General features: G+C 40.9%; 1 protein-coding gene across 6 annotated transcripts in view; it reads right to left on the bottom strand.

Moving 5' to 3' along the window:
* Window positions 1-11,466: 11,466 nt before the first annotated feature.
* The window catches only part of KTN1 (kinectin 1), a 107,187-nt gene continuing 104,297 nt past the window's right edge, over window positions 11,467-14,356 (bottom strand). For 5 of the 6 annotated variants that reach the window (XM_032405172.1, XM_032405170.1, XM_032405171.1 and 2 more), the window contains one exon: window positions 11,468-11,966. In XM_032405172.1, the coding sequence (XP_032261063.1) occupies window positions 11,962-11,966 (5 nt within the window). In that variant the 3' untranslated portion in view covers window positions 11,468-11,961. Of the gene's footprint in view, window positions 11,967-14,356 lie in introns of all 6 variants that reach the window. The other variant, XM_032405169.1, reaches the window with a different exon arrangement.

Genomic DNA, 14,356 nt, shown 5'->3' with positions numbered 1-14,356 from the left:
AAATAAATAAATAAATAAATAAATAAATAAATAAATAAATAAATAAAATCTTGAGGGGAAAAAAGACTCTAAATCAGACTTGTTATTTGAGTAAGCTTATAAAATGTATGTGCACACACATAAGCCCACAGATGTTCAGAGCAATTATAGGCTCATGAGATCTATTTGGGGATGGTGTGGAGTAATTCCTATAGTTGGCTACCAAAAATAGGTCCAGCACCTGAAATGAGCAGATGTCAGGATGAAAAACAGTTTGTTCCTGAGCAAACCCCTTTGACACCATTGGAGTCACCCAGGCAGCCCTCCTAACAAGGGTCAACTTCTGTCTCTACTCCATGACGAGGTCAAGACTTGCCAGGTCTCTTTGCGGTCTTAGGAGGTAATAAGTTGGGGAGAAAGAAAAATGGGAAAGCAGGGACTACAGAAATGCTTTTATCCTGATGCTTCCTTCCTCCTGCTAAAGAAAACACCACCCTTGCCACCTCCAGCATGCAGAGGACTGGAATAATTCCTTTTACAGCACAGTAGGAAGATACTTTAAAAGAACGATGCTCTGGGACTCAAAACATCAGCCACACAACCAAACCCATGCAAGCTTCTCTGCAGTGAGGTTAGCGATCTTATACTCCAGTGCCTAAAAGGGCCAGCAGGAAACTCCATCATGGTCTCAACTCCTTCAAAGCTTCGGGACGGCCCTGCAAGCCCACACCAAGGGCGGACAGAACTGTAACAAACCGAAGACCCACTCTGCAGACCCACCCCCAGGAGCCAGGGTCACTTGGAAATCAGAAACCATCTATTTACACGCAACAAAAGTCTGTTAGATTGAAGTATTCAAGTTACATGTATTGTCCATAATTGGGACATGATAGAGTGTTTATACTCTGCTCTTTCAAGAAGTAAACTTCCAGATTGAGTATGAGATGAAAAGCACTTCCTGTAATACAGAGGCAAGAACTCCCATAAAATTCCTGAGCAGCAGTGTCACGAGCTCCAACACAGTGAAAAGGAAACGGCCAAATCTTGACCAGACCTGGTTTCAATCCTGGTTCTACCTCTTCCTGGTTGGTGGATCTTGGAAATGTTCTTTAATCTCATCAATCCTCAGTTTTCTCATTCTTAAAATGGGCATAATAATAACAACTCACTCTTGCAGGGAAATCAAGAGGATTAGAGGAACATGTAAAATACTGGACCCTCTTAGGCATGCAGTAAGTGGGGCTTTTGTCGTCGTTCCCTTGTAACCTAATCAAAGGCCCCTGGTCCCATCAGCGAGAGCATGGTTGCTCTCCCGCCATTTTGCCCTGCCTGATCACACAGGGTCCTCCACTGCCTCGAGGCTAATGGCCCTCGCACGGTGCCTCTTATGTTATTCTTGCTCTTAGGCTTCATTAATTGTTTCAAAAATCTGTTAGGCACAAGCCTCCCGAGATTCCTACTGTGCCCCAGAATAGCTTACAACGCTTCACATTAAACATGAGCATCCTCCACTCTTCATTTCTTACTCCAGGCCCTCTGGGACATGTTTAAAACAATAATCAAAGCAGCATAACCAGTTGACACAAGTCTTGAATAAAAGCAGGCTCTACCTAATCCCATTCCTCTTGAGCTCATTAAATGACTTTCAGTCCCGCTTTAAATAAAGTCTGTCTTTCCAGCGGCTGAGACCAAGAAGCTGCTGAACATCTTAAAGTCACTGCTAGCTACTTGGGTCCTCCTCCTCATTCCTCCTGAACCCCCACCCTTCCTGCTCATCCTCACCCTCCTCTCTTTCAACACCCTGCCTGCTTTCTTGCTCTCCTGTCACGATGGTGACAACTGATAACATGTATCGCAAACTTACAATGTGCCAGGCACTGTTACAAGCAGTTTACACACGCTGTCATTTGCCTCCTACAACAAACCCACGTGTGCATTCCTATTATCCCTATTTTTCAGACGAGATGACTAAGGCACCCACATGTCTGAGTAACCCAAACCCAATGGGCACTGAAGAGCTCTCAGCCATCTTAGAGCCCTTTCTCTTCCCCAAGCCCTAACCAGGTCCTGTCCCTTCTGCCTCCTGGGTAAGCCCTGTCTCTGTCCTCTCTCTCATCTGCATCATCCTGCTTTAGCTCGGGGTCTCGTTGCCTCTTGCCTGGATTCTTACTGCTCCAACTTCTCCACTGGCCTCACCACCACTAATGTATGTCTCCTTGCCCACACCATCCCCACATGGCCACATCGCTCATTTGGTCCTTCACTCATTTGACAAAATAGTCCTAAGCAGCTATCATGTGCCAGGCATTGTAATAGCTTTGGGGTCATCCAAACGGTAAGATAGTCCCTGACCCCAAGGACATCTCAGTATTGGGAAAGTCAGACAGACAAACCAAAAATAATACTCAGGGATAATGGAAAGGAAGACTGTACAACAGGTAAGGCGGAAATTCAGAGGAAGGACTACTAGGTTCTACCCAGCATTGTGTAACAATTACGATTGATTTTTGCTGCAAATCACTATAGTGGTTTGAACATAGTTGCTGTTTTGTTGTTGTTATTTTTTTTTAAAGATTTTATTTATTTATTTGACAGAGAGAGACACAGCGAGAGCAGGAACACAAGCAGGGGGAGAGGGAGAGGGAGAAGCAGGTTTCCTGCTGAGCAGGGAGCCCAATGCGGGGCTCAATCCCAGGACCCTGGGACCATGACCTGAACTGAAGGCAGACGCTTAACGACTGAGCCACCCAGGCGCCCCTGTTGTTGTTGTTTTAAACATACTCAGAATTCTGTCTGGAGGTGAGAAGTTACAGGGGTAGGTCAGTTTCAAAGATTTGGGGGTTTCTTTTTCCGCTATTTCTTTGGTTTGTCCTACATGCCACAAGATGACTGCTGCATCTCCAGCCATTGTGTCCGTGTTCAAGGCAGGTTAAAGAGAAAAGGCAAAAGGGCTAGATCAGCTCACGTGTTCCTTTTCTTTCTTCTTCTTTTTGACTGAAGTGAGATTTTGCTTTCCTAGAAGCCCCTCCTATAGACTTCTACTTAGGGTTCACAGCCCAGATCTGGGTTACATCACCACCCTTAGCTGCAAGGGAACCTGGAAAAGTGAGTATTTGGCCTTTCAGCCTCTATAGTGGGAGGCAGCAAAGGAGAGGAGGTTGGGTGTAGCTGTTAAGTGGACAGGCCACATGTGCTCAGAAAAGTTTCAGAGTAGAGATTATGCTTGCTATGGTCTGAATGTGTCCTCGCAAAATTCATAAGTTGAAATCTCACCCCCAGGTGATGGTATTAGGAGGTGGGACCTGTAGGAGGTAACGAGGCTATAAGGAAGGAGCCATCATGAATGGGATTGATGCCTTATGAAAGAGGCCCCAGAGAGCTCCCTTGCCCGTCACTTCCACCATGTGGGGACACAATGAGAAATCTGTGACCGGGAAGCTCTCACTCCACCATGCTGGCATGCTGATCTCCAACTTCCAACCTCTAGAACTACGAGAAATAAATTTCTGTCTTCAAGCCACCCAGTGCATGGCATTTTGTTATAGGAGCCCAAACTAAGGTATGTTTAAGCTGAGTCTTGATTCCTAATTCACATTCCAAAAATGAGTGCCATGATGGATGTGCTGGTTCTCATTCAGAAACACTCTAAGAGTGAAACTTTATGGACAGAACTGTCTTATCATCATTATATGTGCCTGCTCAACAATAGGACAGAATGACTTAGATGAAGGTGGAAACACACCTAACATCACCGGTCACCGTCTCTGGTACCCCCTGCTTCAGCCTCTCCTCCCACTCTGCTGCCCCCCACTCTACATTCCCTTCTTTGCCTCTGCCTCCCACTTCAGCCCTTAGTTTACACGTTATGTTCTCCTGAGAGCCATCCCTGACTTGGCTCAGTGGACCTCCCACAGGAGTTTCCATGATTTGTAACCCTGTGGGGCCCCCTGAGCTCTGTGAAGACACCACCAAATCTCTTGTTCTCTGCTGTGTCCCAGCCCCAGACCTTCTAGAAGACTTAGAATAAAAACTTGTTGAATGAATAAAAGTCACACATCTGCCATAAACATATTGTAGCATACCCATATTCACAGGAAGGTGCCTTTATTCCTAGCCAAAAAGCAAACAAGCAAACAAAAAAACACCTGAGAAGTGAAGCCAAGAAGGAATGGCTTAAACTTGATATGGTCCAATACCAAGAAGCTACTTCCTGTTGAGATCTGTAGAAAATCCTAACACTGGAACCAAAATTAGAATAAAACAAACCAATAAGGCTGAGAGATGGTGCTCAAAGGATCTAAATTGGTTTCCAGGCAACAAGGACCCAATTCCCCTGCCTCAGACACACCTCAATGCACATGCCAGCCCCTTGCAAGTGTTTACTATATGAGGCTGATCTAGTTCACCATGGGAGGGAGGAAGATTAACATCACCCAGAGCACTGCACACATGGCATCTCACTTTCCCCACCACAACTCAGGGGTAAATAGCTGTGCTGTATGTGGGACCATGCTATGAGGCTGTTACATGCTGTGGGAACAAAGAAGCCCCAGTGGCTAAACTAAGATGATTTCTTGCCCACCGAGTATGCTTCTGCACAGCTCTCCTCCAAGCACTGAATCTGGGATGTGAGCTCTTTGGTGTGACTCCATCAACCTGATCCTGCATTCCCAGCCATGGAGATCTCTCACCTGCACTTGCATTGAGGGCAAGAGCATCTCTATTCCAACTTGCTGCTTACTTCTTCCTCAACTCGTAGGCAGCTGGTGGTACCTTTAGCTTTTGTCTGCTGAGGTCTTTTCCTCCTTCCGATGGTCCCTCTGGACAGAATCCAAGACTTTCTGGACAGAATCCACTGGCTTTCTCCCTCCTGTGCCTCCTGTCTGGCCCATCGCAGTTATCCACATAAATCTTTCATTCTGAAAAATGTGGGTAATGCAAGCCATTCAGCATAACCACCTCTCCTCTAACCTGCCATCAACGCAACCACCTTTTGGCCTTTAGATTTTCCAGGAGTCATTCCCCAGTCCACTCTTTTCCAAATGCAGAGGATGCATTACAAGCTCTATAGACGGGCCCATTGAAAGCCTTCCCTCTTGACTGAAAATGAAGGAGCCCCTCCGCCCACCATCTATTTCTACCCTTGGTGGAGGTGTGACTCACAGCACAAGTAGAGCAATCTCTGAAAAATCCTCTTAACTTGTTGCTAACTCTGAACCCTTTTATGACATCAGAGTGGACATGGGAATTAAAAGCAGTAGCACCATTTCCCCCATCTTCCATTTTCAGTCCTGCAGATTTCGGAATCTCACCACTTCACACATTTGCTTCCACTTTTTTCAGATTTGGAGCTCTTTGCTAGGCGTGTGTGAGGGACAGGGGTAATGGAACTTAGTTTATCACAAAAGAACTGGAGAGATGATGGACCATAGAGAAAGGGATAAAGTCAATAGGACTTTTGCAACTTTTTTTCAAATGTTGTCAAGGGGCTAAGGCCTCCCTAAGGGCAAATGAACAGGAACAGTGGCATTTAGAGGCCAAGAGATCTAGAATGATGTGGGATTGTATCAGAGGATAGGGTACTGGAGAATAATTACAAGGTTCAAGGTTTGGTTATAGGTATGGAAGAGATGAAGGTCTTTGGAGTTGCAGTCATTTGAATAATGCCCCTCCCCCCAAGACAGCCACATCCTAATCCCCAGAACCTGTGACTATGTGATGTTACATGGCAAGGGGCACCTGCAGTTGGGATTAGGATTTTGAGATGGGAAGATGATCCTGGATTATCCAGGTGGGCCTTCAAAGTACTTACAAGGGGCCCCATAGGAGGAAGGCAAGAAGACCAAAGGAGGAATTAGATGTGACAAGAGAAGCAAGTGTTTGGAATGATAAAAGCAAGGGCTGCTCACCAGCCAAGGAATGCAGGAGGCCCCCAGAAGCCAGAAAAGGCAAGGAAACAGATTCTCCTCGACAGCCTCCAGAAGGAACCGACCCTGCTGACACCTTTCGTCCACTGAAATTGATTTGGTGCTTCTAGCCTCCAGTACTGTAAGACAGTTAAGTTTGTATTGTTTGAAGCCTCTAAGTTTGTGGTAATTTATTGTAGAGCCATAATCAACTCTACAGGAGTCAAGGTCTAAATCTTTATTCCAACTGATTCTTCCTTTAAGGAGAGAAAAATCCTAACAGTCAATATGAAGAATAACATTCATGCACATTCAGGTTTGGAGTAGTGGGGATAGAGAAATTCACCAGATAAACTTGTTTTTCAAAAAAATACTCCTTGTGTGGCATAACCTGGAAATATCAAGAAACACCAAGAAAACCACCAATTATCACTTTACATCGTTTTTTAAGTTTTGGGAGAATTCTGTTTTCAATGTAGTAGGCTGACATGCTGCAATCTCTCTCCACCTCCCCAAATTTGTAGAAATTATAGAAAGGATATAAAAATAATAAATATTTAGCAGTGTTAAAAAACGAGAACTCTTTTGACAAGAAACTGCAAAAGAAAATTAAAAACCAGAATGCATGATTTCCAAGTGTGGTCACCAAACCCACATCAGCATCACTTGAAACTCATTCCAAACTGCAAATTCTTGAGCCCCATCTCAGACCTAATAAACTAGAAACATGGTAGGAATGTATCAATCAACAATCTGAATTTAACAAATAGAAAATATCCATTCTCTGGGGCGCCTGGGTGACTCAGTCGTTAAGCGCCTACCTTCAGCTCAGGTCGTGATCCCAGGGTCCTGGGATCAAGCCCCACATCGGGCTCCCTGCTCAGCGGGGAGTCTGCTTCTCCCTCTCCCTCTCCCATTCCCCCTGCTTGTGTTCTCGCTGTGTCTCTGTCAAATAAATAAATAAAATCTTAAAAAAAAAAAAAAAAAAGAAAGAAAGAAAATATCCATTCTCTTCACTTGGTTGGAATATTTAAAAATACTGACCACTGGCAACCAAGAATTGGAAGAAAATTCACTGTTGCATTTGTTAGAATTTACTAGAGCCATATTGTTTTATTACTTGCACAGCTAGCAAGGAGAGAAACTAGATGCCCAGGGCTGAAAAGCCTGCACAATTTAGATATGGAGATATGGTTATCAACCATATGGTTATCAACACAATCCATCAATGTTAAGTAAGAACGAATTTCCATTTCCTACAACTATTATCTATGGATTACAATACCATGTTTTAGATATTTTGAAATGAATAAACAGAGACTCTGTATTTTGGCAATGAATGAAATCCCAAGAACTCTGTACTGAATAGCTTAGAGAGAACCTGCTCTTAATTCAAAAACTCATGACTTCTTGATTCTTCATAGCAAGAGAATGCATAAATGTAAATAAGACCTTACCCACCTCTTTGACTCTGTTTCCTGTGTTCCTGAGATCACCAGAAAATAAATATTACCCAATTCTTTCTCATTTTCTAACTGAAGAGGATAAGAACTAGCCTGGTAAAGTAATTTGAGATTTCGAATTACTTCATTTAATGAAATCATTTCCTGCCAAAGCTTAGCATTCTTGCTGATAAATCCTCTTTTATTCTAAAGCTAAATGACTTTTTGTTTTTGTTTTTAATTTCTTTCTTCTAACGTCTCCACAAATTCAGGAAATTGGTGTCATACAAGTCATATTCACAGACCAAATGCAGTATTAGGAAACAATACTTAAAAAATCCATGATGTTGGCCACCTGGATGGCTCAGTCAGTTAAGCATCCTTGACTCTTGATTTCTGGTCAGATCGTGATCTCAGGGTCGTGAGGTCAAGCCCCACACTGGGCTCTGCATGTGCACGGAGCCTGCTTGAGATTCTCTCTCCCCCTCTGCCCCTCCCCTTCTTGCTTTCTCTCTCTCAAAAGAAAAAAAGAAATCCATGATGTGAAAAACACACACTCCAATAATCTCTTATCTTAAAGGAAATAAAAATAAATTTACATAAAATTTTCATTAATTGGTGATATTTTAAATGTCCCTTAGAGGAATATACCAAGTAACTTGTGGCATATCCATAGTTAAAAATGAAGAAAATCTCCATGTATAAATTTTAAAGCTAATATTGAGCAAATAAAGCAAATAGTAGAATGATTTATGAAGTTCAAAAACGTGAAATTCATATTATTTCTGGATACACTTATATATGTTAATTGCATAACACCATGAAATTAAATGATAAGCATCCCCTTTGGTGCAGTGGCTACCTCTGGAGAGGGAGGGAAATGGGACCAAGGAGGGGTACACAAGCTATTTAAACTGTACCTTATGTTTTATTTAAAAAAACCTCAAGTAGGACAAAAGGTTAATATTTGATACTGAGAGGATACATAGGTTTTTTTCCATTATTTTCCATGATTTTCTGTATGTTTAAAATACGATTTTTAAAAATTAAGAACTGAAAGACAACAAAATCCCCACATATCAAAATCTGTGGGATGCAAAGAAGTACAGAGAACTTACAGTCTAAAATGAATTAGAAAACAAGAATTGAAAATAAATTTTAGGAACAAGAAGTTGGCAAAGTGCAACAAAATAAACAAAAAAAAAGACTGAAAATGTTTTTATCATTTTTAATTCATTAATAAAGGAATTAAATATAAAACAAAATATAGTAAGAAAGTGCTCACAGAGTTGCCCAGTGTTGGGGAAAAAAACAACACGCTAAGAGCAGCAGCTCTAAAATTTTTGGTCTCAGAAATCCTTTACACTTTCAAAAGCTTTTTTGTTGTTTCTATAATATTCAGTGCAGTAGAAATTGAAACCAAGAAAAATTTTAAATGTTCATTTCTTAAAATAACAACATAATGGAACATGTTTTCATGATATGTAACTTCATTTTCCAAAATAAAACCAACCAAAAGGATGTAGTGAGAAAACTGGCATTACTTTACATGTTTGCAAATTTCTTTACTATCTGGCCTAATGGAAGCCAACTGCTTCTGCGTGCAATCTGCTGTGGTGTGCTGTCTGGGTTGAAGTGTATGAAGAAAATCTGGCCTCTGTACACAGATACATCATTGGAAAACAGAGCAGCATCCATTTCAGACCACTGTGGATATTCTCAGACACAAGAGCAAAACTCAACATGTTGTAATTACAGATTAATTGCCACATGGAGTCTGAAACCCCATCAGTGAGCTTTTGGCACTGTTACACTGAAATCCATTAGAATAGATCTTGTTACAACACATGCATGACTTTGTGAACATTGTGCATTGGTCATTCTCCCCTCCCCGTTGGTTCTCCTCCACCTGAGAAATTTTCTCAGGGCTTCCCGCCTCAACTGGCTCCAGTAGTGGCGTAGGGAGTCACTAGAGACAGAGGACACAGGACTCTCTCTGGACGCTCCTTTCCTCTCTCAGCGATCTGCTTATAACACACTGGGGAAAGGTGGACAGTTGAGGATGGAAGAGACAATTATAAAACTGTCCCAAATTGGAATAGGCCATGTTGTGAACTCCCTGCCACATCAGAAGCAAGAAGATGAATGTGTATTTGGTTGGGATGTTGAGGGAGGGGACACAATAAGAGATTGGACTGAATCCTTAACTTAATAATTTAAAAATTATTTTAATTTTTTGAAAATTCAAACATACGAAGAGGTTGAAAAATAATACGATCACACATTTCTTCTGAGGAACTAATAAGCTATGAAAGAGAATGGCAAAAGAAAGGTGGGATTTCTGTTTGCTTTTTTCAGATGGCAAAGACATGGGTATCTTTATAGACAATAGTCAAGTAAAAAGATTGAGAGATGATGATGATGATGATGATATGGTATCTGGCCTTCAGATCAGTTTTCCAGTGGTTTGCTGAAAGCAGCAAGGCCTGGGGTAGTCCAAATCCTCAGCCAGTCATCACTGTCCATGAGCAGCCTCTTCAGTTTATCTCTACATACTTTAGGACTACTATCTTGTGGGGGCGCCCGGGTGGCTCAGTCGTTAAGCGTCTGCCTTCGGGTCAGGTCATGATCCCGGGGTCCTGGGATCGAGCCCCGCGTCAGGCTCCCTACTCCGCGGGAAGCCTGCTTCTCCCTCTCCCACTCCCCCTGCTTGTGTTCCCTCTCTCGCTGTGTCTCTCTCTGTCAAATAAATAAAATCTTTAAAAAATAATAAATAAAAAAGAAATACTATCTGGTGTACACGGGATGATATGAAAAGGCACCACTTCAGATAATTCTCAAACTACAAAAATGAATTTTATCCATTCATTCATTTCAGTACCTGAGCACAAGTGTCAGGCACTTGCTCAGGGCTGGGGAAAAAGCAAAGAATAGAAGAGAGGATTCCTGCCCTCATGGAGCTACTTTCTGGTGGGAGGAAGAGGTATGACCAAGTATATACTGGAGGCTATAGACATTATAACAAAAATAGGTAGGTGGAGAGGGAGGCAGAGGGGGATACTGGATGGTCAAGAAAGACCTGATGAGAAAGGGGACATTCAAACAGATTTCAAGATGGTGAAGAAGCAAGCCAGGACTGATATCCAAGAGAAGAGAGCTATTTTAAGCAGAAGCATTACTGAAATAGCAAGGAGACCACACTATGGCCTCACAGGCACTTTTATACTCAATAGCACAAGATAGCTTTCAGTGGTTAGTTAGCGTCTGCAAGGTTCAGTGCTTGCATCAAATTATTTAATTAAAAAGAATTCTTAATCTCAGGAAACAATCTGAGGGTTGCTGGAGTGGTGGGGGGGTGGGAGGGATGGGGTGGCTGGGTGATAGACATTGGGGAGGGGATGTGCTATGGTGAGCACTGTGAATTGGGTAAGACTGATGAATCACAGACCTGTACCCCTGAAACAAATAATACATTATATGTTTAAAAGAAAAAAAAAAAAAAGAAGATAGTAGGAAGGGAAAAACGAAGGGGGGGAAATTGGAGGGGGAGACGAACCATGAGAGACTATGGACTATGGGAAACAAACTGAAGGTTCTAGAGGGGAGGGGGGTGGGGGGATGGGTTAGCCTGGGGATGGGTATTGAGGAGGGCACGTACTGAATGGAGCACTGGGTGTTATACGCAAGCAGTGAATCATGGAACACTACATCTAAAACTAATGATGTAATGTATGGTGATTAACATAGTAAAATAAAATTAAGAAAATAAAAATTAAAAAAATGAAGAAAAAACTTTCTTCAACAAAAAATAACATGTGCAAACTGTGTAACACAGTGCCTGACAAGGACACTAAAAAGTCCCCTATCATTGGTTATGAACAGTAAGTGTAAAAGCAGAGCTCTTCCACCTGAAGCTGGAGCAGTGGGTCTGAATGCTAAATTCTTGCCTCCTCCTTTCTGTGGCGCACAGCACTGCTGGACAAAGTTCACACCACACGGAGCCACGCAGAAGACCCAGAACTCCCCTTACAGAAGTCGTATGAGCAACAATACCTATCTTACCTTGTCCAAGAGTTGCAATTAATAACTGTGTTCTAAATTATGTTGATCTGTACGGCTAATGAGATCTGTTAAAGCGCAATGAAAATTAGAGCAAGTTTGAATAATAAGCATCCCTTTATTTGCTGACGCCATTACAAAAAACGGATTACATTAGCAACAAAAAAGTGTTTTCTTGAAGTCAGAGGCAGTTACTCCCCAAAATGTTAAGTAAAACAGTGTACAACATCAGTATTAAAATGTTAAATTTTATATTGTCTTTACCACTTTTGATCTTCTGAACAATTTTATTGAGCAAAATAAGATAAAAGATTACATGTTTATTTTATCTTCAGGAATGTAAAGGTCTAATTATTCAAACAGTTTTTATTATAAAACTAAACTCTGAAGGTGTCTACAGAGTTGGCTTTTTTTTCTCTCTTTAAATCAGTAGTCTAACAAGGATTAGAAAAGACAAAACTCTGTTCAGTGTTTCTGACAAAGTAGAAAGGGTGAAAACATAAATAAGGCTTTAATTTGGCAAAATATAATACAATGCCTTCTGTTATCCTTGAATGAACAGTTTCCCAGTTACTTCACTCTGTAAAAGATCAGAAAGAAAGAAATTCATTTTAAAACAAGAAACAAAAGAAGACATTTGTCAAACACCAAAAATACATATTCTATTTGATCTAGCGTGGCTCTTTCAACTAGGATCAAAGCAATTATACTAATGGTAATCAAAAACAAGAGAGAAATCACAGGATTCAGAAGCTTTTGAGGTGGATTTAAAAATATGAGTGAAAACCTCAAACCAAACAGAATAATGTGGGGATTTAAAAATACTATTAGAAAATTTAAGAGAACATTGGGAATCCATTTTTATTAGTTCTTCTCAAGAAAATATAAAGCTAATAAAGTGGGTAGCACTGAAATTTACAACTCTCCCCCATGAATAAAGTTTCAGACAGAAATTTTCTGAGGTCATGGGAAGCTTTCCAAGTCAGATAAAATGACTATAAGAAATTAAACTTCAAAAGTCATTAGAGAGACTAAAAAGACTTAACCAAATGCAACATATAAATTCTGACTGGATCCTGGTTTGGGAAAAATAGCTAAAAAATACTTGCGGTATACCTAGGGAATTTGAACATGGGTTTAATAATGGATAATTTTATGTAACTACTGGTTTTGTTTTGATGTGATAGTGGTTCTATGGATTTGTAAGAGAATGCTTTTGTTCTTCAGAGATGCATTCCCAAGTGCTTAAGGATAAAATGTCGTATCTGAAAGTCACTTTCAAACGGTTTGACATTAACCAAATACGTATATACATGGAAAGAGATGAAGCAGGTGAAGGATGTGCGAGTGTTGCACTATTCTTTCAACTTTTATGTGTGAACTTTTTCAAAATAAAAAGTCAAGGGGAAAAGAATGAGAAAGTGAAAAAGCAAAGTTATCACTGGCTATCGTGTTCTCTAATTAAGAACAAGATTAACAGTGGATCAGAAAGTGTACACAGCCCACTGGTACAGGACGCTATTGAGTGCTATGTAAACACACCACCGAAAATGAAAGCCTGAGCTACGTGATAGCCAAGTGTAAAGTGTAGAAATAAAAGCTAGTTTTTATCTGGAACACTAATCCTTATACTTCAATACCACTATAAAAGAACATCCTTCTTTCAGAAACGAGAGACAACAACGTCGTAAAAAAACCTATTGGTCACATGGAATAGGGAGAGCAAATACATACAAAACACACACACAAAACTTCACCTCAATTTTTTCTGGATAACATTAAGAGCCTCTCCAACTCACTACTGACAAACAAAATACCAACTTGAGGACAAAGTCAGAATTGAAAACACAAACTATAAGAGGCTGGCAACAAAGGATTAGACAGAATGAGGAGGAAAAAAAGCAGCAAGAAAAAGAGGTCAGGGCACAGAATGCCTGAATTAGAGAAGAAAAGTACTGATTAAGAGTGTATGCATTGGGCAAAGACCACCACAATTTAAATCCCAGCTCACCCAGTTACTAGTTGCATGACCTTGGGCAAACTATAGAACCTCTGTGGGTCTGTTGTAAAATGGAATAAAAAAACAAGTAATACCACCTACCTACCCAATGCCCTGGGTTGTTGTGAAGATTAAGCAAATGACCACAAGTCAGAAGCCTGCTCAAGCTTAGCGGGATACTCGTAAGTGCTGTTAAAATAAACTTCTTCCCTCCATAGGATTCCATAAACTGGTTCCAAGGGAAGAGAACCTGAGTGTTATGGTCTGAATGTTTGTGCCCACCCCTCCAATTCATATATTGAAATTCTAACCCCCCAATGTAATGGCATTTGGAAGTGGGGCCTTTGGAAGACTCCACCATCATGAATGGGACTAGTGTCCTTCTAAAAGGGACCCCAGAGAGCTCCCTTGCCCCTTCTGCCATGCACGGACTGTCAGAAATAAATGTTATTTAAGCCACCCAGTCTATGGCATTTTTGTTATAGCAGCCCAAACAGACTGGAGTAATGAAATCTTCTGATATGGTCAGACATACAGTTTGAAAACTTAGAAGACAAGCAAATATGAAAGAAACGTAAGGAAAAATAGATATCTGGGAACAAAAAAAAGCATACCATCAAGTACTAGTGCTGTTAGTCCAAAGCTTAAAAAAAAAGAAAAAAGTATCTTAATTCATACAAAGGAAGGTAAGAGGTGACAATCTTCTTTTTTTGGGGTGGAGGGATAGGAAATAGATAGGAAGACTTCCAAAAGAAAAGAAAGGTTAAGGTCTTACAAATTAAGGATATAAGATCAATACACATACCCCTACAGCTCAGAGAAATGCTAAGTAATGAATATTTGGATTTAGAATACTAAATAACTGCATATCATCATCCCATTTATGCCTTTTAAAAACTGTTTTTCCCTTATCAAATATGTATAGCATTATTTTAAACAATTCATATGTACTTGTGTACAGAAGTAAGAAG

This window comes from Phoca vitulina, unplaced genomic scaffold, assembly GCF_004348235.1.
Source record: "Phoca vitulina isolate PV1807 unplaced genomic scaffold, GSC_HSeal_1.0 scaffold7, whole genome shotgun sequence".
NCBI classification, from domain to species: domain Eukaryota; kingdom Metazoa; phylum Chordata; class Mammalia; order Carnivora; family Phocidae; genus Phoca; species Phoca vitulina.
Note: the sequence above shows the minus strand (reverse complement) of the source record. Positions and strands in the feature narration are given on the sequence as shown.